This window comes from Lampetra fluviatilis, chromosome 67, assembly GCF_964198595.1.
Source record: "Lampetra fluviatilis chromosome 67, kcLamFluv1.1, whole genome shotgun sequence".
Lineage (NCBI taxonomy): Eukaryota > Metazoa > Chordata > Hyperoartia > Petromyzontiformes > Petromyzontidae > Lampetra > Lampetra fluviatilis.
In genome coordinates, this window is record NC_136341.1 from 2,457,359 (window position 1) to 2,482,358 (window position 25,000).

The 25,000-nt window shown below is 61.8% G+C and overlaps 1 protein-coding gene across 1 annotated transcript in view; it reads right to left on the bottom strand.

Moving 5' to 3' along the window:
- LOC144952388 (phospholipid-transporting ATPase IF-like) overlaps positions 1–25,000 on the bottom strand; it is a 130,739-nt gene that overhangs the window by 43,426 nt on the left and 62,313 nt on the right. Inside the window, 11 exon segments of the mRNA XM_078882780.1 lie at positions 342–460; positions 1,829–1,902; positions 2,528–2,596; positions 3,718–3,866; positions 3,868–4,011; positions 7,418–7,612; positions 8,921–9,118; positions 11,684–11,828; positions 15,132–15,213; positions 23,324–23,388; positions 24,688–24,756. Of these exon segments, the coding sequence (XP_078738906.1) occupies positions 342–460; positions 1,829–1,902; positions 2,528–2,596; positions 3,718–3,866; positions 3,868–4,011; positions 7,418–7,612; positions 8,921–9,118; positions 11,684–11,828; positions 15,132–15,213; positions 23,324–23,388; positions 24,688–24,756 (1,309 nt within the window).

Here is a 25,000-nt window from a genome sequence, read left to right on the forward strand (position 1 = left end):
AGTCCCAAAAGAAATCTAAAAACCGACAAAAAAAATAAAAAATCACTAAAAACAGAAAAAAATACCCCAAAACCACTAAACACTGAAAAAATTAATTTCGATTTAAAGCTTTCGTGACTGCAGGGATTCATCTTCTTGGTTCTTTCGGTAAAGTCACGTAGAAGGGAAATAATAAAATAATAAAAATTAAACATAATAAAATGAAATTCTCACGACGTTTCGGCCACAACGCAAGCAGCCGTCCTCAGGTGAAGAAACAGAGCTATAGATGAGAGAGAGAGAGGGGGGGGGGGGGAGGGTTAACCAACACGGGTTACCGACGCCGCGTCCGCGCTTGTTACCATCGCGAAGTCATCCACGTGTCTCTGCGTGGCTTGCAGCTCTCCCTCGCCCTCGGCGGTGGCGGCGACGCGCGGAAGAACAGCCGAGTCGGCGCCCTTCGTCACCACGAAGACTTCGCCTGTCGGCGGGGGACGACAGCGGCCGCGGGGCCGATCCTGCTCATCAAGGCCTTCAACCGATAGATTTCCTGGCGACCACATCCGAACTTGCTCGGATTCCTGGACGACACGCCGGGCCGTGCTCATGAAGTTCACCCTGCTGGGGAGGCTGTCCTGCACCCGGATGTTGCGCCTCCCGTACGACCATCTCAGGAAACCGAGATGGTATTCGGGGAGAGCACCCCATCTCGGGCATCGGAGGCTAGTTCCTCGGCCTGTCCGTCCGTCCCTTCGGGTCGCCGCCGAAGCTCACCCCGCTCACCTCTCGCTTTTCATGTCAGCGTGGGGCCCTCCTGTCCCCCACCGCCGACCCGTCTGGGGCCAGGGCCTCACTGGGCTCGATCTCAAGCCCAGGAAGCTCCCTCCCCTCTCATTCCCTAGTCACCTCCTCCACTCCCCCCCCCCCACCCCCCACCTCGTCGGGACGGGCGAAGAGGTGCTCCCCGGCGTTTCGCGAAGCGCCCGATGGTTTACGACGCTCCCTCGTGTTTGCGACGAGCCGTAAGGGTAATAGGTTTTTTACCCTTTCAACTGGTACAAAAACTGACACCTTTATACAAGGCATCATGTTTGCAATGACCACAACACAAGCAGTCAAAATGCAAACAAAAAGAAACAACTCAAAGACAATGCACCATCAGAGTATGAGAGCTCGGGGTGAACCATTTACACCATTGGAACCTCCTTTGCCAGTAGCAAAATATGGTAATTGTTTTTTTACCCTTTTATCTGGCAACAAAACAATGAGTCATGCTTGTATGTATTGACTACAATACCTGCAGTCGTAATGCAAACAAAAAACACACAACTCTGATAATGATATGCACTGTCCTTGATGTTGATTGGTCCACACCCGAGACAGCTTTTCTTAGAGCCTAGTCTCCATTGGTGTTGGACCAGATGACGCCAAAAGGCGCACAACTCATAGACTCTGATAGTGCGCTGTCTTTGAGTTGTGCGCCTTTTGGCGTCATCTGGTCCAACACCAATGGAGACTAGGCTCTAAGAAAAGCTGTCTCGGGTATGGACCAATCAACTTCAAGGACAGTGCATATCATTATCATCATCAGAGTTGTTTATTTTTGTTTGCATTTTGACTGCTTGTGTTGTGGTCATTGCAAACATAATGCCTTGTACAAAGGTGTCAGTTTTTGTACCAGTTGAAAGGGTAAAAGCCTTCTACTATATTTTGCCACTGGTAAAGGAGATGTCTCATAGAGAGCCCTAAGGGGTTTGCGATGCACCCTATGGTGGCGACAGTGAGTGTCTGTGTGGGGGGGGAGGGGGGGGGTGGGGGGGGAGGGGGGAGTGGGGGGGGTGACGCTGACCTCCGCACGTCCGCAGGACGACGCTCATGCAGCGCCTCTTGGGGTCAAACTCCAGTGTGTCCAGCACCTCGAAACTGGGGGGGAGGAAGGGGGGGGTCACGGTCAGTCCGCTGCTGCTGGATCACCACAGCCTCAGCAGAGCGGGCAGGGAAGTGGAGGGGGTGGAGGGGGGGAGGGGAGGGGGGTGGGGAGGGGGGTGGGGAGGGGGGAGGGGAGGGGGGTGGGGAGGGGGGAGGGGAGGGGGGAGGAGGGGGAGGGGAGGGGGGTGGGGAGGGGGGAGGGGAGGGGGGTGGGGAGGGGGGAGGGGAGGGGGGTGGGGAGGGGGGGAGGGGGAGGGAGGTGGGGAGGGGGGGAGGGGAGGGGGGTGGGGAGGGGGGTGGGGAGGGGGGTGGGGAGGGGAGAGGGGAGGGGGGGTGGGGAGGGGGGAGGGGAGGGAGGTGGGGAGGGGGGAGGGGAGGGGGGTGGGGAGGGGGGTGGGGAGGGGGGTGGGGAGGGGGGAGGGGAGGGGGGGGTGAGGAGGGGGGTGGGGAGGGGGGTGGGGAGGGGGGTGGGGAGGGGGGTGGGGAGGGGAGAGGGGAGGGGGGTGGGGAGGGGGGAGGGGAGGGGGGGTGGGGAGGGGGGAGGGGAGGGGGGAGGGGGGAGGGGTGGGGAGGGGGGTGGGGGAGGGGGCGGTAATGGAACCCACGGATCACATCTCACCTGCGTGGCTGTCCCTGAATGCAGAGCCTCATAGTTTGGTTTTCTAAGCCCAAGAATGTCACTCCAAGTCTGCGAACATCAATCAGACGCAGGACTCAATTAGACACAACCACAACAAACAACAACAACCAAACAACAATAACAACAACAAGTGGCGGTGACGTCACCACGGCGCTTGTGCCAGGCTAGGTGCACTGTGAGTGAACATGGGTAGGTGAGTGTGGGTGGGTGAGTGAGTGGGTGTGAGTGAGTGGGTGAGTGAGTGTGAGTGGGTAAGTGAGTGCGTGTGGGTGAGTGGATGAGTGAGTGTGTACGAGGGAGCGAGCGAGCGTGTGGGTGAGTGTGGGTGAGTGAGTGAGTGAGTGCATGTGGGTGAGTGAGTGAGTGAGCGAGCGCAGTGAGTGGGTGAGTGAGCGAGTGTGTGAGTGTGTATGGATGAGTGAGTGAGTGCGTGTGGGTTAATAGGTGAGTGGGTGGGTGAGTGAGTGTGTGAGTGTGTGAGTGGGTGAGTGAGTGTGTGGGTGAGTAGGTGAGTGGGTGAGTGCGTGTGTGGGTGAGTAGGTGAGTGGGTGAGTGCGTGTGAGTGATTGCGTGTGTGAGTGGGTGAGTGAGTGAGCGAGTGCGTGAGTAAGTGAGTGTGTGAGTGTGAGTGTGTGAGTGTGAGTGAGTGCGTGTGGGTGAGTAGGTGAGTGAGCGAGTGAGCGAGTAGGTGAGTGGGTGAGTGAGCGAGTGAGTGAGAGAGCGAGTGAGCGAGCGAGTGCGTGAGTGTGTGAGTGGGTGAGTGAGTGTGTGGGTGAGTAGGTGAGTGGGTGAGTGCGTGTGTGGGTGAGTAGGTGAGTGGGTGAGTGCGTGTGAGTGATTGCGTGTGTGAGTGGGTGAGTGAGTGAGCGAGTGCGTGAGTAAGTGAGTGTGTGAGTGTGAGTGTGTGAGTGTGAGTGAGTGCGTGTGGGTGAGTAGGTGAGTGAGCGAGTGAGCGAGTAGGTGAGTGGGTGAGTGAGCGAGTGAGTGAGAGAGCGAGTGAGCGAGCGAGTGCGTGAGTGAGTGAGTGTGTGAGTGTGTGTGGATGAGTGAGTGCGTGTGGGTGGGTGAGCGAGCGAGCGAGCGCGGTGAGTGGGTGAGTGGATGAGTGAGCGAGTGGATGAGTGAACGAGCGAGCGAGCGAGCGCGGCGAGTGGGTGAGCGTCCCTCGCCTGGAAGCGGCCTCCACCAGGGCCTTCTCGTCCGGTGAAGAGGCGTAGTACTCCGGTGAGTTGGCGTGTGGCACCTTCACCGCCGGTGTCACCACGACGGTGACCTCGGCCGCACCGCCCATCAGCGCCACCCCCTCCCCGTCCCCCCCCTCCGTCCCCCCCTCCGGGCCCCCCCCCACTGTCCCCACCGCCGGTGTCGATGCCGGTGCCGGTGTCGATGCCGGTGTCCGTGTTGATGTTCACCGTGTGGCAGAGCGCTAGCGCCGTCACCAGGAACTCGGGGCTGGTCCATTCCTGCGCCGCAAGAACCACCAGCAGCAGCGCTCATGGTGGGAGTGGTATTGGTGGTGATGGTGGGGGTGGGGGTGGTGATGGTGGTGGTGAAGATGATGGTGGTGGTAGCGATGATGGTGATGGTAATGGTGGTGCTGACGGTGGTGGTGATGGTGATGGTGGTCATGATGGTGGTGGTAATGGTGGTGATGGTAGTAGTGGTAATGGTGGTGATGGTGGTGATGATGGTGGTGGTGGTAGCGATGGTGGTGGTGGTGATGGTGGTGCTGACGGTGGTGGTGGTGGTGATGGTAGTGATGATGGTGGTGGTAATGGTGGTGATGGTAGTAGTGGTGATGGTGGTGGTGATGGTGGTGGTGGTAGTGGTGATGGTAATGGTAGTGATGATGGTGGTGATGATGGTGGTGGTGATGGTAGTGATGGGTGATGATGGTGATGAAGATGATGGTGGTGGTAGTGATGATGGTGATGGTGGTGGTCGTGATGGTGGTGCTGACGGTGGTGGTGATGGTGATGGTAGTGATGATGGTGGTGATGATGGTGGTGGTGGTAATGGTGGTGATGGTAGTGATGGGTGATGATGGTGATGAAGATGATGATGGTGGTAGTGATGATGATGATGGTGGTGGTGATGGTGGTGCTGACGGTAGTGGTGATAGTAATGGTAGTGATGATGGTGGTGGTGATGGTGGTGATGGTGGTGCTGGTGGTGCGAGAAGCTGGTAACCCCTCCATCTTCACTTAAACTACCACTAAACCACGTAAAAAATATAGAACAAAGCTTGTGCCGGAGGCCCCAGGGGGAACAGGCGTCTATGACGTCTCCTGGACAAACCCCATTTGGCGGAGCCAGGAGACTGAATCCTTACCCTCGGGGCTCCTCCAGAAACAACAAAAAGCCACTACGTGTGGCCATGTGGAATGTTCGAACGCTCACTGCGGAGGAGAGGCTGCCACTCCTCTGTCGGGAGCTGGACCGGTACCGCTTGGAACTCTGTGATATTCGTGAGGGCTGGTGGACCGGCTCTGGCTCCTGCCACCATGTGGGGTGGACAATCCTCTACTCATGGCAGAAGACTGCCAAACAACTGGGTGTGGCTCTACTTCTGAACAAAAGAATGAAGGGGGCGTGGGAACGTGGCGGTGAGGTGTGGGAATCTGTAAGCTCCAGGCTACTGTGGGTTCACCTTCCCATCAACCAGAGGCGAGGAGTGGTGGTCGTGGTTACTTATGCCCCCACCAAAGATGAACATTATTGGGGGGATGCGGGCAAGGCCGATGAGTCACATGCCTTCTATGACCTCCTGTCACAGGTGCTGGCTAAAGTGGCCCCTCGGGATAGAGTCATCATGTTGGGTGACTTTAATGCCCGAGTTGGTCATGATGCTGGCACCTGGTCTGGAGTGAGTGGAAAGCATGGGCCAGATCAGCTCAATAACAATGGTAGGAGGTTGCTATATTTCTGTGCAGCCCATGGGCTTGTAATTACCAACACGCTGTTCCGGCATCGGCGCATCCACATAACATCATGGATGCATGCCGGGTCCAAGCAAGAACATCTGCTGGACTACAGAGTGACGGAACGGCAGATACGGGCCCATGTCCTTGACACCAGGACCTACGGTGGAGCTGATCTTCCCACTGACCATCGACTATTCATCTGCCAGATGGGCCTGCCATTCTTCCATTCCGGTGGTGGGTGTACACCCAGGACTCCATTCAAACTCATAGTGGCATGGTCTCAGCTAGCTGATAAAAGTTGCAAGCGAGCATTTCCTCATCGCTTGCGGTTAGGGTTGGCATCGTCCCCCACTCCTCTTGATGTCGAGAAGAAATGGGTGAGGTTTAGGACTTTGGCTCATGCAGCTGCAATGGCTGCTTTGGGTCCACGATCCAGACCTACCCAGAGACCCTGGCTGATGGAGGAGGTGTTCAGGATGGTTGAAAAAAAGCGACAGGTCCACTCTCATTGTCTACAGCATCCCACGTCAGAGAATGAGGCTTACCGCAGCCTTCGCTCGGAGGTTCTAACATCTTTTTCGACCATGTAGTTCGTGAAGCCTTCAATAGCTGTACCGGAGGAATCTCCATCTAGTACAGATACAATGGGAGGCTGATCAATGCCCGGGTGCGGTCAAGGGATGGCTCCCTATGGGTCAACCACGTTATGTATGCCGATGATCTGGTGATTGCTGCTCACTCAGAGGAGGAGTTGGAGGCGCTGCTGCTGAACCTGGAGTTTGCCACTAAGAGGCGGGGCCTTATCATCAGCCCCACCAAAACTAAGCACCTGCCTGGGTATTTTGTGCCATTAGACACTCCACCCCTTCAACTCCCCAATGGTGATGGGGTAGTTGTGGAGAGAGTGGAGAGTTTCCCAAACCTGGGCAGTGTGCTCATGACCGGCTCCGGTTTAATAGCAGAGGTCGCACTCCGAATCAGTCGAGCGGCATTATCTTTTCATCAGTTGCATAACGCTGTTTGGAAGCTACCTGGTCTGTCACTCCACACAAAGCTTCGGGTATTTTTGGCCACAGTAATGCCGGTTAGAACCATACGATCCATCCTGGGTTTAATCAGGCTGTATTGTGTGAGGAGCTCACAAATCCTTGAAAAATCTGGGAAAAGTCCCATCAGTGAGTTCCTCCGGCAGGCAAGGCTGCGTCGGCTGGGTCATGTAGCCCGCATGCCCAGCCACTGCATGCCTAAACAGCTTTTGTTCGGACAGATAGAGCGGAGCGCCGGGTGGCTAAAGCACAGCAAGTTGGCACAGTAGGGGGCACAGGTGGTGCATCGGCCACTCATCCCAGTCAGTCGACCCGTGGCACCTGGATCTGCCCGGTGACCTCCTGCCAGCGGGCGTTCGACACTTCACGTGGCCTTAACATGCACATAGCCTGGCACAAGCGCCGAATGATGGTTGTTGTTGGTGATGGTGATGGTGGTAGTGATGGTGCTGATGTTGGTGATGTTGGTGGTGGTGATGGTGGTGGTGATAGTATTGGTGCTGCTGCTGCCGATGATGATGGTGCTGATAATGATGCTGATGATGATGTTGGTGCTGATGATGATCATGCTGCTGCTGATGCTGCTGCTGATGATGATGATGCTGATGATGATCATGCTGATGATGCTGCCGCTGCTGCTGATGATGCTGCTGCTGCTGATGCTGATGCTGATGATGATGATGCTGATGATGATCATGCTGATGATGCTGCCGCTGCTGCTGATGATGCTGCTGCTGCTGATGATGATGATGCTGATGATGATGATGCTGATGATGATCATGCTGATGATGCTGCCGCTGCTGCTGCTGATGCTGCTGCTGATGATGCTGCCGCTGCTGCTGATGATGATGCTGCTGCTGCTGATGCTGATGCTGATGTAGAGAAGCAAGAGACCACACCGGTGAGTCCGTAGCTGCAGGGCCTCCATCAGGGATGTCACCCCCTGTTCCTCCTCCTGCTGATCCCCGGCCACCCCCCTCGGGCACCATCTCCCCGTGCTGAACCTGGTACTTGACTCCTCCGAGGCTCAGCTTCTTGAGGCTCATCACGTTCTCCGTGAGGGTGCCCGTCTTGTCTGTGAGCACGTACTCCACCTGTGCCATCACCATCACCACCACCATCATCATCATCAACACCATCACCACCATCACGTTCTCCGTGAGGGTGCCCGTCTTGTCTGTGAGCACGTACTCCACCTGTGCCATCACCATCACCAACATCATCACCATCATCACCATCATCACCACTACCACCATCACCATCACCACCACCATCATCATCATCAACACCATCACCACCATCACGTTCTCCGTGAGGGTGCCCGTCTTGTCTGTGAGCACGTACTCCACCTGTGCCATCACCACAATCACCATTACCACCATCATCATCACCACCCTCATCACCACCATCACCACCATTAGTAGTCACACCACCACCATCACCATCATCACCACCACCACCACCATCATCACCACAATTGCCACCACCACTACCATCACCACCACCACCATCACCACCATCACCACCATCACCACCATCACCACCACCATCATCACCACCATCTCCACAACCATCACCACCATCACCAATAGTAGCACGACCATCGCTTCCACCACCATCACCACGACTTCCTCAGTAACACAGCATGTTTCTTGGGCGAAATCGCGTAAATACAAATGCGTCGTGAAACCCGCCACCACCCACACGTCTGTTTTACCGCCTGATGACGCCGGTTGTTGGAATTAGTGGTGAAACGACACGGTGCTCAGAGTGCCGATGTTGTGGCTTTGCTCGACAATACACAAGCGATGTAGTTGCTGTGCTAGCGACGAATTGGCCACGTTCTGTTTACGTGACAAACCCCTTACTAATTGACAGCCAATTTGTGCTCGTAACGAATTGCCACGTTCCGTCTACGTTGCAAGCCTTACTAACTATCAACAGCCAATTAGTAGGGTTTGAAGCCATGTTGCAGGCGCGGGTGGGTTGATTCTAGGAGCTTGAATTGTGAGAAGAGACAAGACGTTGGGAAATGAGTGACAAACGGTGACTCACCAGTGACTCACGGCCTACCCGTACCCGGCCGCACCAGGGTCGCAAACGGGTACCCGTACCCGTACCCGGCCGTACCCGTACCCGGCCGGGTAGGCTACGGGTATCGGGTACCCGATTGCGACCTCTGGGATGAAGCCACGTTGCAGGCGCGGGTGGGTTGATTATAGGCACTTGAATTGTTGAGAAGAGACAAGACGTTGGGAAATGAGTGACAAACGGTGACTCACCAGTGACTCACGGCCTACCCGTACCCGGCAGCACCAGGGTCGCATACGGGTACCCGTACCCGGGTATCAGGTAGGGTACGGGTATCGAGTACCCGGTTGCGACCTCTGCCCCCTCCCCACCTGCCCCAGCTCCTCGTTGAGGTCGGAGGTGTTGGCCAAGGCCGGCTCGTGGCTGTCGGGGTCGCGGAGCCGCAGGTCCCAGCCGACGAATCGTGAGCCCAGGAACTTCTGCATCTCCACGGAGACGTAGAGCGACACGGGGATGATGTAGTTGTAGAGGACCATGAAGGAGAGGAAGTCCACCAGCATCTCCAGAGGCTGCGGGGGGGGGGAGACACGGGGGGGGGGGGTGAGACATGGGGGAGACACGGGGTGGGGGGGGAGGGGGAGACACGGGGGAGACAAGGGGGGGATAATGTAGTTGTAGAGGGAGGGACACCGGGAGACACGGGGGAGACATGGGGGGGAGACACGGGGGGAGACACGGGGGGAGACACGGGGGAGACATGGGGGAGACACGGGGGAGACACGGGGGAGACACGGGGGGAGACACGGGGGGAGACACGGGGGTGACACGGGGGAGATGAGGGGGAGACACGGGGGAGACACGGGGGAGACACGGGGGGAGACACGGGGGAGACACGGGGGAGATGAGGGGGAGACACGGGGGAGACACGGGGGAGACACGGGGGGAGACACGGGGGAGACACGGGGGAGACACGGGGGGAGACACGGGGGAGACACGGGGGGAGACACGGGGGAGACACGGGGGAGACACGGGGGGAGACACGGGGGAGACACGGGGGAGATTAGGGGAGACACGGGGGAGACACGGGGGGAGACACGGGGGAGGGGGGGGTAGAGACACGGGGGAGACACAGGGGGTGATACGGGGTAGACACGGGGTGGGGGGGGGAGACACGGGGGGTGACACAGGGGAGATACGGGGGGGGGGGGACACCGGGAGACACGGGGGAGACACGGGGGGGAGACACGGGGGGAGACACGGGGGGGGGGACACCGGGAGACACGGGGGAGATACGGGGGGAGGAGACACGGGGGGGAGACATGGGGGGGGGGAGACACGGGGGGGGGAGACACGGGGGAGACACGGGGGGAGACACGGGGGAGACACGGGGGAGACACGGGGGAGGGGGGACACCGGGAGACACGGGGGAGACACGGGGGGAGGAGACACGGGGGAGACACAAGGGAGACACTGGGGGTGACACGGGGGAGACACGGGGGAGACACGGGGGGGGGGGGGAGAGACACAGGGGAGACACGGGGGGAGACACGGGGGAGACACGGGGGAGACGGAGGGGAGATGAGGGGAGACACGGGGGAGACGGGGGGGAGATGAGGGGAGACACGGGGGGAGACACGGGGGAGACACGGGGGAGACACGGGGGGAGACACGGGGGAGGGGGGGTAGAGACACGGGGGAGACACAGGGGGTGATACGGGGTAGACACGGGGTGGGGGGGGGAGACACGGGGGGTGACACAGGGGAGATACGGGGGGGGGGGACACCGGGAGACACGGGGGAGACACGGGGGGGAGACACGGGGGGAGACACGGGGGGGACGACACCGGGAGACACGGAGGAGATACGGGGGGAGGAGACACGGGGGGGAGACACGGGGGGGGGGGAGACACGGGGGGGGGGGAGACACGGGGGGAGACACGGGGGAGACACGGGGGAGACACGGGGGAGGGGGGACACCGGGAGACACGGGGGGTGACAGGGGGGGGAGACACGGGGGGAGACACGGGGGGGGGGGGAACCGGGAGACACGGGGGAGACACACGGGGGAGACACGGGGGGAGGAGACACGGGGGGAGACACGGGGGGGGGGGGGAGACACGGGGGAGACACGGGGGGAGACACGGGGGAGACACGGGGGAGACACGGGGGAGACACGGGGGAGGGGGGACACCGGGAGACACGGGGGAGACACGGGGGGGGAGACACGGGGGGAGACACGGGGGGGGGGACACCGGGAGACACGGGGGAGACACGGGGGAGACACGGGGGGAGGAGACACGGGGGGGAGACACGGTGGGGGGGAGACACGGGGGGAGACACGGGGGAGACGCGGGGGAGACACGGGGGAGGCGAGACACGGGAGAGACACGGGGGGAGACACGGGGGGAGACACGGGGGAGACACGGGGGGGGGGGGGGGTGGTGGTGGCGGTGGTGGTGGTAGTGGCGGCGGTGGTAGTGGTGGTGGTAGTGGTGGTCGTGGTGGTAGTGGTGGTGGTAGTGGTGGTGGTGGTAGTGGTGGTGGAGGTGGTGGCGGTGGTGGCGGTGGTGGTGGCGGTGGTGGCGGTGGTGGTAGTGGTGGTGGTGGTAGTGGTGGTAATGGTGGTGGTAGTGGTGGTGGTGGTAGTGGTGGTAGTGGTGGTGGTGGTGGTGGTGGCGGTGGTGGTGGTAGTGGTGGTGGTGTTAGTGGTGGTAGTGGTAGTTGTGGCAGTGGTAGTGGTGGTAGTAGTGGTGGTAGTGGTGGTGGTGGCGGTGATGGTGGTGGCGGTGATGTTGGTGGTAGTGGTGGTGTTGGTAGTGGTAGTGGTGGTGGTAGTGGTGGTGGTGGTGATGATGATGATGGTAGTGGTGGTGGTAGTGGTGGTAGTGGTGGTAGTGGTGGTGGTAGTGGTAGTGGCGGTGGTGATGGTAGTGGTGGTAGTGGTGGTGGTGGTAGTGGTGGTAGTGGTGATGGTGGTGGTGGTAGTGGTGGTGGTGTTGGCGGTGGTGGTGTTGGTAGTGGTGGTAGTGGTAGTGGTGGCAGTGGTAGTGGTGGTGGTGGCGGTGATGGTGGTAGTGGTGATGGTAGCGGTGGTGGTGGTGGTGGTAGTGGTGGTGGTGGTGTTAGTGTCTCACCCTCCACGCCCCGTCCTCGTGCCTGGCTCTGCCGTTGTACCACGGAGCGGCGGCGCCGGCCTCGGTGACAAACTTCATCACGGAGCTCACGAGAGCCATGGAGACCAGGAGACACAGGTAGACTAGCAGGAACGAGTTCATGGACCTGAGACACGGAGACACGGAGACACAGAGACACGGAGAGAGCCATGGAGACCAGGAGACACAGGTAGACGAGCAGGAACGAGTTCATGGACCTGAGACACGGAGACACGGAGACACAGAGACACGGAGAGAGCCATGGAGACCAGGAGACACAGGTAGACGAGCAGGAACGAGTTCATGGACCTGAGACACGGAGACACGGAGACACAGAGACACGGAGAGAGACATGGAGACCAGGAGACACAGGTAGACGAGCAGGAACGAGTTCATGGACCTGAGACACGGAGACACGGAGACACAGAGACACGGAGAGAAACATGGAGACCAGGAGACACAGGTAGACGAGCAGGAACGAGTTCATGGACCTGAGACACAGAGACACGGAGACACGGAGACACAGAGACACAGAGAGAGACACGGAGACACAGAGAGAGCCATGGAGACCAGGAGACACAGGTAGACTAGCAGGAACGAGTTCATGGACCTGAGACACGGAGACACGGAGACACAGAGACACGGAGAGAGACATGGAGACCAGGCGACACAGGTAGACGAGCAGGAACGAGTTCATGGACCTGAGACACGGAGACACGGAGACACAGAGACACGGAGACACGGAGACACAGAGACACAGAGAGAGACACGGAGACACAGAGAGAGCCATGGAGACCAGGAGACACAGGTAGACTAGCAGGAACGAGTTCATGGACCTGAGACACGGAGACACGGAGACACAGAGACACGGAGACACAGAGACAGGGAGACACAGAGACACGGAGACAGAGAGACACAGAGACACAGAGACACAGAGACACGGAGACACAGAGACACGGAGACACGGAGACACGGAGACACAGAGACACGGAGACACGGAGACACAGAGACACAGAGACACAGAGACACGGAGACACGGAGACACGGAGACACAGAGACACAGAGACACAGAGACACGGAGACACGGAGACACAGAGACACGGAGACACGGAGACACGGAGACACAGAGACACAGAGACACAGAGACACAGAGACACAGAGACACAGAGACACGGAGACACGGAGACACGGAGACACAGAGACACGGAGACACGGAGACACGGAGACACAGAGACACGGAGACACAGAGACACAGAGACACAGAGACACAGAGACATAGAGGCACGGAGCTCACGAGAGCCATGGAGACACAGAGACACAGGTAGACGAGCAGGAACGAGTTCATGGACCTGAGACACGGGGACACAGAGACACGGAGACACGAGGACACAGAGACACAGACACACGGAGACACGAGGACACGTGGAGACACAGAGACACGGAGACACGGAGCTCACGAGAGCCATGGAGACGAGCAGACACAGGTAGACGAGCAGGAACGAGTTCATCGACCTGAGACACACGGAGACACGGAGACAGTGAGACACAGAGACACAGAGACACGGAGACACGGAGACACAGAGACAAAGAGACACGGAAACACAGAGACACAGATACACTGAGACACAGAGACACGGAGACACGGAGACACAGAGACAGAGAGACAGGGAGACACAGAGACACGGAGACACAGAGACAGAGAGACACGGAGACACGGAGACACAGAGACAGAGAGACAGGGAGACACGGAGACACGGAGACACAGAGACAGAGAGACACGGAGACACAGAGACACAGAGACAGAGAGACACGGAGACACTGAGACACAGAGACACAGAGACAGAGAGACAGGGAGACACGGAAACACGGAGACAGGGAGACAGGGAGACACAGAGACACGGAGACACGGAGACACAGAGACACGGAGACACAGAGACACAGAGACAGAGAGACACGGAGACACAGAGACAGAGAGACACAGAGACACGGAGACAGAGAGACAGGGAGACAGGGAGACACAGAGACACGGAGACACGGAGACACAGAGACACGGAGACAGAGAGACACGGAGACACGGAGACACAGAGACAGAGAGACACGGAGACACAGAGATACGGAGACACAGAGACAGAGAGACACAGAGACACGGAGACACGGAGACACAGAGACAGAGAGACACGGAGACACTAAGACACAGAGACACGGAGACACGGAGACAGAGAGACACGGAGACACAGAGACACAGAGAGACACAGAGACAGGGAGACAGGGAGACACAGATACATGGAGACAGTGAGACAGGGGGACAGGGAGACAGGGAGACAGGGAGACACAGAGACACAGAGAGACACAGAGACACAGAAACACAGAGACACGGAGACACGGAGACACAGAGACAGAGAGACACGGAGACACAGAGACACGGAGACACGGAGACACGGAGACACGGAGACACAGAGACAGAGAGACACAGAGACACGGAGACACGGAGACACGGAGACACAGAGACAGAGAGACACAGAGACACGGAGACACGGAGACACGGAGACACGGAGACAGAGAGACACGGAGACACGGAGACTCGGAGACACAGAGACACGGAGACACGGAGACACAGAGACAGAGAGACACAGAGACACGGAGACACGGAGACACGGAGACACGGAGACAGAGAGACACAGAGACACGGAGACTCGGAGACACAGAGACACGGAGACACGGAGACAGAGAGACACGGAGACACAGAGACACGGAGACAGAGAGACACAGAGACACGGAGACACGGAGACACAGAGACACGGAGACACGGAGACAGAGAGACACGGAGACACGGAGACAGAGAGACACGGAGACACGGAGACAGAGAGACACGGAGACACGGAGACAGAGAGACACGGAGACACGGAGACAGAGAGACACGGAGACACGGAGACAGAGAGACACGGAGACACAGAGACACGGAGACAGAGAGACACAGAGACACGGAGACACGGAGACACAGAGACACGGAGACACGGAGACAGAGAGACACGGAGACACAGAGACACGGAGACAGAGAGACACAGAGACACGGAGACACGGAGACACAGAGACACGGAGACACAGAGACACGGAGACACGGAGACACGGAGACAGAGAGACACGGAGACACGGAGACACGGAGACACAGAGACACGGAGACACGGAGACACAGAGACACGGAGACACGGAGACAGAGAGACACGGAGACACAGAGACACAGAGAGACACAGAGACACGGAGACACGGAAACAGAGAGACACGGAGACACGGAGACACAGAGACACAGGGTGAGAGAGACACGGAGACACAGAGACACAGATACACAGAGACAGTGAGACACGGAGACACAGAGACACAGAGACACAGAGACAGGGAGACACGGAGATAGGGAAGGGAGACAGCGTCTCACTTTTCCACGGCCGACCTCTTCAAAGTCCTCTTCTTGTAGTTGAGAGCCATTTTGGTTTCCATGCCGGTGTAGACGGCCAGGCCTGGGGGGAGACACGGGGGGAGACACGGGGGAGACACGGGGGAGACACGGGGAGACACGGGGAGAGACACGGGGGAGATGAGGGGAGACACGGCGGAGACATGGGGAGAAACAGGGGAGATGGGGGGAGACACCGGGGGAGACACGGGGGAGACACGGGGGAGATGGGGGGAGACACGGGGGAGATGGGGGGGGAGACACGGGGGGAGAGACGCGGGGTGAGACACGGGGGAGACACCGGGGAGACACGGGGAGACACGGGGGAGATGGGGGGAGACACGGGGGAGATGGGGGGGGAGACACGGGGGGAGAGACGCGGGGTGAGACACGGGGGAGACACCGGGGAGACACGGGGAGACACGGGGGAGATGGGGGGAGACACGGGGGAGATGGGGGGGGAGACACGGGGGAGACACGGGGGAGATGGGGGGAGAGACACGGGGGAGACACGGGGGAGACACGGGGGAGACACGGGGGAGATGGGGGGAGACACGGGGGAGATGGGGGGAGACACGGGGGAGACACGGGGAGACACGGGGGAGATGGGGGGAGACACGGGGAGACACGGGGGAGACACAGGGGAGATGAGGGGAGACACGGGGGGAGACACGGGGAGACACGGTGAGACACGGGGGGAGACACGGGGAGAAACGGGGAGACACGGGGGAGATGGGGGGAGACACGGGGGAGACACGGGGGAGATGGGGGGAGACACGGGGGAGATGGGGGGAGACACGGGGGAGATGGGGGGAGACACGGGGGAGATGGGGGGGGGAGACACGGGGGGAGAGACACGGGGTGAGACACGGGGGAGACACGGGGGGAGACACGGGGGAGACACGGGGGAGACACGGGGAGACACGGGGGAGATGAGGAGAGACACGGGGGAGACACGGGGAGACACGGGGGAGACACGGGGAGACACGGGGAGACACGGGGGGGGGGAGACACGGGGGGAGACACGGGGAGACACGGGGGAGACACGGGGGAGACAAAAGGAGACACGGGGGGAGACACGGGGGAGACACGGGGGGAGACACGGGGAGACACGGGGAGACACGGGGAGACACGGGGGAGATGGGGAGAGACACGGGGGGAGACACGGGGAGACACGGGGGAGATGGGGAGAGACACGGGGGGAGACACGGGGGGAGACACGGGGGAGATGGGGGGAGACACGGGGGGAGACACGGGGGAGACACGGGGAGACACGGGGAGACACGGGGGAGATGGGGAGAGACACGGGGGGAGACACGGGGGAGACGAGGGGGAGACACGGGGGAGACACGGGGGAGATGGGGAGACACGGGGGAGATGGGGGGAGACACGGGGGGAGACACGGGGGGAGACACGGGGGGGGGAGACACGGGCGGAGACACGGGGAGACACGGGGGAGATGGGGGGAGACACGGGGGGAGACACGGGGGAGATGTGGGGGGGAGACACGGGGGGAGAGATACGGGGTGAGACACGGGGGGAGACACGGGGGGAGAGACGGGGGAGACACGGGGGGAGACACGGGGGAGACACGGGGAGAGACACGGGGGAGATGAGGGGAGACACGGCGGAGACACGGGGAGACACGGGGGAGATGGAGGGGGAGACACGGGGGAGACACGGGGGAGATGGGGGAGAGACACGGGGGAGACACGGGGGAGACACGGGGGAGACACGGGGAGACACGGGGGAGATGGGGGGAGACACGGGGAGATACGGGGGAGACACGGGGGAGATGAGGGGAGACACGGGGAGACACGGGGAGACACGGGGAGACACGGGGGGAGACACGGGGAGACACGGGGAGACACGGGGGAGATGGGGGAGACACGGGGGAGACACGGGGGAGATGGGGGGAGACACGGGGGAGATGGGGGGAGACACGGGGGAGATGGGGGGAGACACGGGGGAGATGGGGGGGGGAGACACGGGGGGAGAGACACGGGGTGAGACACGGGGGAGACACGGGGGGAGACACGGGGGAGACACGGGGGAGACACGGGGAGACACGGGGGAGATGAGGAGAGACACGGGGGAGATGAGGAGAGACACGGGGTGAGACACGGGGAGACACGGGGGAGACACGGGGAGACACGGGGAGACACGGGGGGAGACACGGGGGGGGGGAGACACGGGGGGAGACACGGGGAGACACGGGGTAGACACGGGGGAGACACGGGGAGACACGGGGGGAGACACGGGGGAGACACGGGGGGAGACACGGGGGGAGACACGGGGAGACACGGGGAGACACGGGGAGACACGGGGGAGATGGGGAGAGACACGGGGGGAGACACGGGGAGACACGGGGGAGATGGGGAGAGACACGGGGGGAGACACGGGGGGAGACACGGGGGAGATGGGGGGAGACACGGGGGGAGACACGGGGGAGACACGGGGAGACACGGGGAGACACGGAGGAGATGGGGAGAGACACGGGGGGAGACACGGGGGAGACGAGGGGGAGACACGGGGGAGACACGGGGGAGATGGGGAGACACGGGGGAGATGGGGGGAGACACGGGGGGAGACACGGGGAGAGACACGGGGGGGGGAGACACGGGCGGAGACACGGGGAGACACGGGGGAGATGGGGGGAGACACGGGGGGAGACACGGGGGAGATGTGGGGGGGAGACACGGGGGGAGAGACACGGGGTGAGACACGGGGGGAGACACGGGGGGAGAGACGGGGGAGACACGGGGGGAGACACAGGGGAGACACGGGGAAAGACACGGGGGAGATGAGGGGAGACACGGGGGGAGACACGGGGGAGACACGGGGAGAGACACGGGGGAGATGAGGGGAGACACGGCGGAGACACGGGGAGACACGGGGGAGATGGGGGGAGACACGGGGGAGACACGGGGGAGATGAGGAGAGACACGGGGGAGACACGGGGAGAGACACGGGGGGAGACACGGGGGGAGACACGGGGGAGACACGGGGGAGATGAGGAGAGACACGGGGGAGACACGGGGAGACACGGGGAGACACGGGGGGAGACACGGGGGGAGACACGGGGGGAGACACGGGGAGACACAGGGGGAGACACGGGGGAGACACGGGGGAGACACGGGGAGACACCGGGAGACACGGGGGGAGACACGGGGGAGACACGGGGGAGACACGGGGAGACACGGGGGAGATGAGGAGAGACACGGGGGAGACACGGGGAGACACGGGGAGACACGGGGGGAGACACGGGGGGAGACACGGGGGGAGACACGGGGAGACACGGGGAGACACGGGGGGAGACACGGGGGAGACAGGGGGGAGACACGGGGAGACACGGGGAGACACGGGGGGAGACACGGGGGAGACACGGGGGAGACACGGGGAGACACGGGGAGACAAGGGGGAGATGAGGAGAGACACGGGGGAGACACGGGGAGACACGGGGAGACACGGGGGGAGACACGGGGGGAGACACGGGGGGAGACACGGGGGAGACACGGGGAGACACGGGGGGAGACACGGGGGAGACACGGGGAGACACGGGGAGACACGGGGGAGATGGGGGGAGACACGGGGGGAGACACGGGGGAGACACGGGGAGACACGGGGAGACACGGGGGAGATGGGGGGAGACACGGGGGGAGACACGGGGGAGACACGGGGAGACACGGGGAGACACGGGGGAGATGGGGGGAAACACGGGGGAGATGGGGGGGGGAGACACGGGGGGAGAGACACGGGGTGAGACACGGGGAGACACCGGGGGAGACACGGGGGAGACACGGGGGAGATGAGGAGAGACACGGGGGAGACACGGGGAGAGACACGGGGGGAGACAAGGGGGGAGACACGGGGGGAGACACGGGGGAGACACGGGGGAGATGAGGAGAGACACGGAGGAGACACGGGGAGAGACACGGGGGGAGACACGGGGGGAGACACGGGGGAGACACGGGGGAGATGAGGAGAGACACGGGGGAGACACGGGGAGAGACACGGGGAGAGACACGGGGGGAGACACGGGGGGAGACACGGGGGAGACACGGGGAGACACGGGGGGAGACACGGGGGAGACACGGGGAGACACGGGGAGACACGGGGGAGATGGGGGGAGACACGGGGGAGATGGGGGGGGGGGAGACACGGGGGGAGAGACGCGGGGTGAGACACGGGGGAGACACCGGGGGAGACACGGGGGAGACACGGGGGAGATGAGGAGAGACACGGGGGAGACACGGGGAGACACACGGGGGGAGACACGGGGGGAGACACGGGAGAGACACGGGGGAGATGAGGAGAGACACGGGGGAGACACGGGGAGAGACACGGGGAGAGACACGGGGGGAGACACGGGGGGAGACACGGGGGAGACACGGGGAGACACGGGGAGACACGGGGGGAGACACGGAGGAGACACGGGGGAGACACGGGGGAGACGGAGGGAGACATGGGGGGAGACACGGGGGAGACACGGGGGAGGCAGAGGGAGACACGGGGGAGACACGGGGGAGATACGGGGGGAGACACGGGGGAGACACGGGGGGAGACACGGGGGAGGCACGGGGGGAGACGGAGGGAGACACGGGGGAGGCAGAGGGAGACACGGGGGAGACACGGGGGGAGACACGGGGGAGACACGGGGGAGACACGGGGAGACACGGGGAGAGACACGGGGGGAGACACGGGGGAGACACGGGGGGAGACATGGGGAAGACACGGGGGAGACACGGGGGGAGACACCGGGGGAGACACGGGGGAGACACGGGGAGACACGGGGAGAGACACGGGGGGAGACATGGGGGAGACACGGGGGGAGACACGGGGGGAGACACGGGGGGAGACACGGGGGAGACACGGGGAGACACGGGGAGAGACACGGGGGGAGACACGGGGGAGACACGGGGGAGACACGGGGAGACACGGGGAGAGACACGGGGGGAGACACGGGGGAGACACGGGGGGAGACACGGGGGGAGACACGGGGAGACACGGGGAGAGACACGGGGGGAGACACGGGGGGAGACACGGGGGAAACACGGGGAGACACGGGGGAGATGAGGAGAGACACGGGGGAGACACGGGGAGAGACACGGGGGGAGACACGGGGGGAGACACGGGAGAGACACGGGGGAGATGAGGAGAGACACGGGGGAGACACGGGGAGAGACACGGGGAGAGAGACGGGGGGAGACACGGGGGGAGACACGGGGAGACACGGGGGGAGACACGGGGGGAGACACGGGGAGACACGGGGGGAGACACGGGGGAGACACGGGGAGACACGGGGAGACACGGGGGAGATGGGGGGAGACACGGGGGAGATGGGGGGGGGGAGACACGGGGGAGACACGGGGAGACACGGGGAGACACGGGGGGAGACACGGAGGAGACACGGGGGAGACACGGGGGAGACGGAGGGAGACATGGGGGGAGACACGGGGGAGACACGGGGGAGGCAGAGGGAGACACGGGGGAGACACGGGGGAGATACGGGGGGAGACACGGGGGAGACACGGGGGGAGACACGGGGGAGGCACGGGGGGAGACGGAGGGAGACACGGGGGAGGCAGAGGGAGACACGGGGGAGACACGGGGGGAGACACGGGGGAGACACGGGGGAGACACGGGGAGACACGGGGAGAGACACGGGGGGAGACACGGGGGAGACACGGGGGGAGACATGGGGAAGACACGGGGGAGACACGGGGGGAGACACCGGGGGAGACACGGGGGAGACACGGGGAGACACGGGGAGAGACACGGGGGGAGACATGGGGGAGACACGGGGGGAGACACGGGGGGAGACACGGGGGAGACACGGGGAGACACGGGGAGAGACACGGGGGGAGACACGGGGGAGACACGGGGGAGACACGGGGAGACACGGGGAGAGACACGGGGGGAGACACGGGGGAGACACGGGGGGAGACACGGGGGGAGACACGGGGAGACACGGGGAGAGACACGGGGGGAGACACGGGGGGAGACACGGGGGAGACACGGGGAGACACGGGGGAGATGAGGAGAGACACGGGGGAGACACGGGGAGAGACACGGGGGGAGACACGGGGGGAGACACGGGAGAGACACGGGGGAGATGAGGAGAGACACGGGGGAGACACGGGGGAGATGAGGAGAGACACGGGAGAGACACGGGGAGAGAGACGGGGGGAGACACGGGGGGAGACACGGGGAGACACGGGGGGAGACACGGGGGAGACATGGGGGAGACACGGGGGAGACACGGGGAGAGACACGGGGAGAGACACGGGGAGAGACACGGGGGGAGACACGGGGGGAGACACGGGGGAGACACGGGGAGACACGGGGGGAGACACGGGGGGAGACACGGGGGAGACGAGGGGGAGACACGGGGGGAGACACGGGGGAGACACGGGGAGACACGGGGGAGACACGGGGGGAGACATGGGGAAGACACGGGGGAGACACGGGGGGAGACACCGGGGGAGACACGGGGGAGACACGGGGAGACACGGGGAGAGACACGGGGGGAGACATGGGGGAGACACGGGGGGAGACACGGGGGGAGACACGGGGGAGACACGGGGAGACACGGGAGAGACACGGGGGGAGACACGGGGGAGACACGGGGGAGACACGTGGAGACACGGGGGGAGACACGGGGGAGACACGGGGGGAGACACGGGGGGAGACACGGGGAGACACGGGGAGAGACACGGGGGGAGACACGGGGGGAGACACGGGGGAGACACGGGGAGACACGGGGGAGATGAGGAGAGACACGGGGGAGACACGGGGAGAGACACGGGGGGAGACACGGGGGGAGACACGGGAGAGACACGGGGGAGATGAGGAGAGACACGGGGGAGACACGGGGAGAGACACGGGGAGAGAGACGGGGGGAGACACGGGGAGACACGGGGGGAGACACGGAGGAGACATGGGGGAGACACGGGGGAGACACGGGGGAGACACGGGGAGAGACACGGGGAGAGACACGGGGGGAGACACGGGGGGAGACACGGGGGAGACACGGGGAGACACGGGGGGAGACACGGGGGGAGACACGGGGGAGACGAGGGGGAGACACGGGGGGAGACACGGGGGAGACACGGGGAGACACGGGGGAGACACGGGGAGACACGGGGAGACACGGGGAGAGACACGGGGGGAGACACGGGGGGAGACACGGGGGAGACACGGGGAGACACGGGGAGAGACACGGGGGGAGACACGGGGGGAGACACGGGGGAGACACGGGGGGAGACATGGGGAAGACACGGGGGAGACACGGGGGGAGACACGGGGGAGACACGGGGGGAGACATGGGGAAGACACGGGGGAGACGGAGGGAGACACGGGGGAGATGAGGGGAGACACGGGGGGAGACACGGGGGGGGCATGGGGAGACACGGGGGGAGACACGGGGGGAGACACGGGGGGAGACACGGGGGAGACACGGGGGAGACACGGGGGAGATGAGGGGAGACACGGGGGGAGACACGGGGGGGGCATGGGGAGACACGGGGAGAGAGACGGGGGGAGACACGGGGGGAGACACGGGGGAGACACGGGGGAGACACGGGGGAGATGAGGGGAGACACGGGGGGAGACACGGGGGGGGGCATGGGGAGACACGGGGGGAGACACGGGGGGAGACACGTGTGTGTGTGTGGTTAATGCGGTACGCTATGTATATTATGTTTGTGCAGTATGTATATGTGTTATGAATAAATGCTATGTATGTATGCCATTAATGCTATGTATGTACGTTGTGTGTGTTATGTTTGTGCATTGTGTATACATGTTACCTATGTATTTTGTATATATACGTGTTATGTGTGTACATTGTGTATGTTATATATATCATGTTACGTGTGATATGTATATCACGTGATGTGTGTTATGTCTATCACGTGGTGTGTGTCGCGCGGTGTGTGTCACGTGGTGTGTGTCACGTCTATCACGTGGTGTGTGTTGTCTTTCACGTGGTGTGTTATGTCTATCACGTGGTATGTGTCACGTGGTGTGTGTTGTCTATCACGTGGTGTGTGTCACGTCTATCACGTGGTGTGTGTCACGTCTATCACGTGGTGTGTGTCACGTGGTGTGTATCACGTCTACCACGTGGTGTGTGTCACGTCTATCACGTGGTGTGTGTCACGTGGTGTTACCGTAGATGTGAGCGGTGTTCTTCAGAGTGGCTCCTCTGAGCACCAAATTCTCGAACTGGATCGGCCTACGAGACACTCACAGAGGAGAGACAAAGACGGTGGAGAGACACTCACGGTGGAGACACAAAGACGGTGGAGACACAAAGACGGTGGAGACACAAAGACGGTGGAGACACAAAGACGGTGTGAGTGTAACACTGCACTGCTACTACCTGGCAGCCTCTTACCACTGCCTACCCTCATCACAGGCCAATTCACACCGGATCTTACCACTACCGCTGCTACTGCTGCTGCGTGGTGTGTGTGTGGTGTGTGTGATGTTGTGTGGTGTGTGTGGTGTGTGTGTTGTGTGTGATGTTGTGTGGTGTGTGTGGTGTGTGTGTGTGGTGTTTGTGTGTGTGGTGTGTGTGTGGTGTGTGTGGTGTGTGTGTGGTGTGTGTGTGATGTGTGTATGGTGTGTGTGGTGTGTGTGTGGTGTGTGTATGTGGTGTTTGTGTGTGTGGTGTGTGTGTGGTGTGTGTGTGGTGTGTGTGATGTTGTGTGGTGTGTATGGTGTGTGTGTGGTGTGTGTGTGTGGTGTGTGTTGTGTGGTGTGTGTGTGGTGTGGTGTGTGTGTGTTGTGTTTGTGGTGTGTGTGTGGTGTTGTGTGTGTGGTGTGTGTGGTGTGTGTGTGGTGTGTGTGGTGTGTGTGTGTGGTGTGTGTGTGTGGTGTCTGTGTGTGGTGTCTGTGTGTGGTGTGTGTGTGGTGTGTGTGTGTGGTGTGTGTGGTGTGTTTGTGGTGTGTGGTGTGTGTGTGGTGTGTGTGGTGTGTGTGTGGTGTGTGTGTGTGGTGTGTGTGTGTGGTGTCTGTGTGTGGTGTCTGTGTGTGGTGTGTGTGTGGTGTGTGTGTGTGGTGTGTGTGGTGTGTTTGTGGTGTCTGTGTGTGGTGTCTGTGTGTGGTGTCTGTGTGTGGTGTGTGTGTGGTGTCTGTGTGTGGTGTGTGTGTGGTGTGTGTGTGTGGTGTGTGTGGTGTGTTTGTGGTGTGTGGTGTGTGTGGTGTGTGTGGGGTGCGTGTGGTGTGTGTGTGGTGCGTGTGGTGCGTGTGTGTGTATGTAGTGCGTGTGTGGTGTGTGTGGTGTGTGGTGTGGTGTGTGGTGTGGTGTGTGGAGTGCGGCGTGGTGTGTGTGTGGTGCGTGTGGTGCGTGTGTGTGTATGCAGTGCGTGTGTGGTGTGTGTGGTGTGTGGTGTGGTGTGTGGTGTGGTGTGTGGAGTGCGGCGTGGTGTGTGCATGTGTGTATCACCACCACTACTCGTTAACGGCACTTGCCTCACCAGTCTGTTCGGGCTATACGGGGGATCTTTGTCCTTGTGGAGTGGGCGTGTACCTGGCGGTGGCTTCGTGAAGCCCCTCCCCCTGCGAGCCCCGACCAATCACGGTGAGCGATCCGTTGAACCTGCAACAAAAGCGGTCACGTGTTTTGCATGTTTTAGCACGTGGTGGTGGTGGTCGTCGTGTGCGTGTGTGTGTTTCTGTCTGTCAAATGGGCCGTCCATAAATGACGTCACGCACCTGGGGGGGGGGGGGGGGTCAAGAAATCGTCCAAAATCGAGTGACGTCATTTATGGACGGCCCCAAAGGCTTGCCACCCTACCTCATCGTGTGCCGTTCCGGCCTTCATAGGCGGTGCCGCTCGCTAA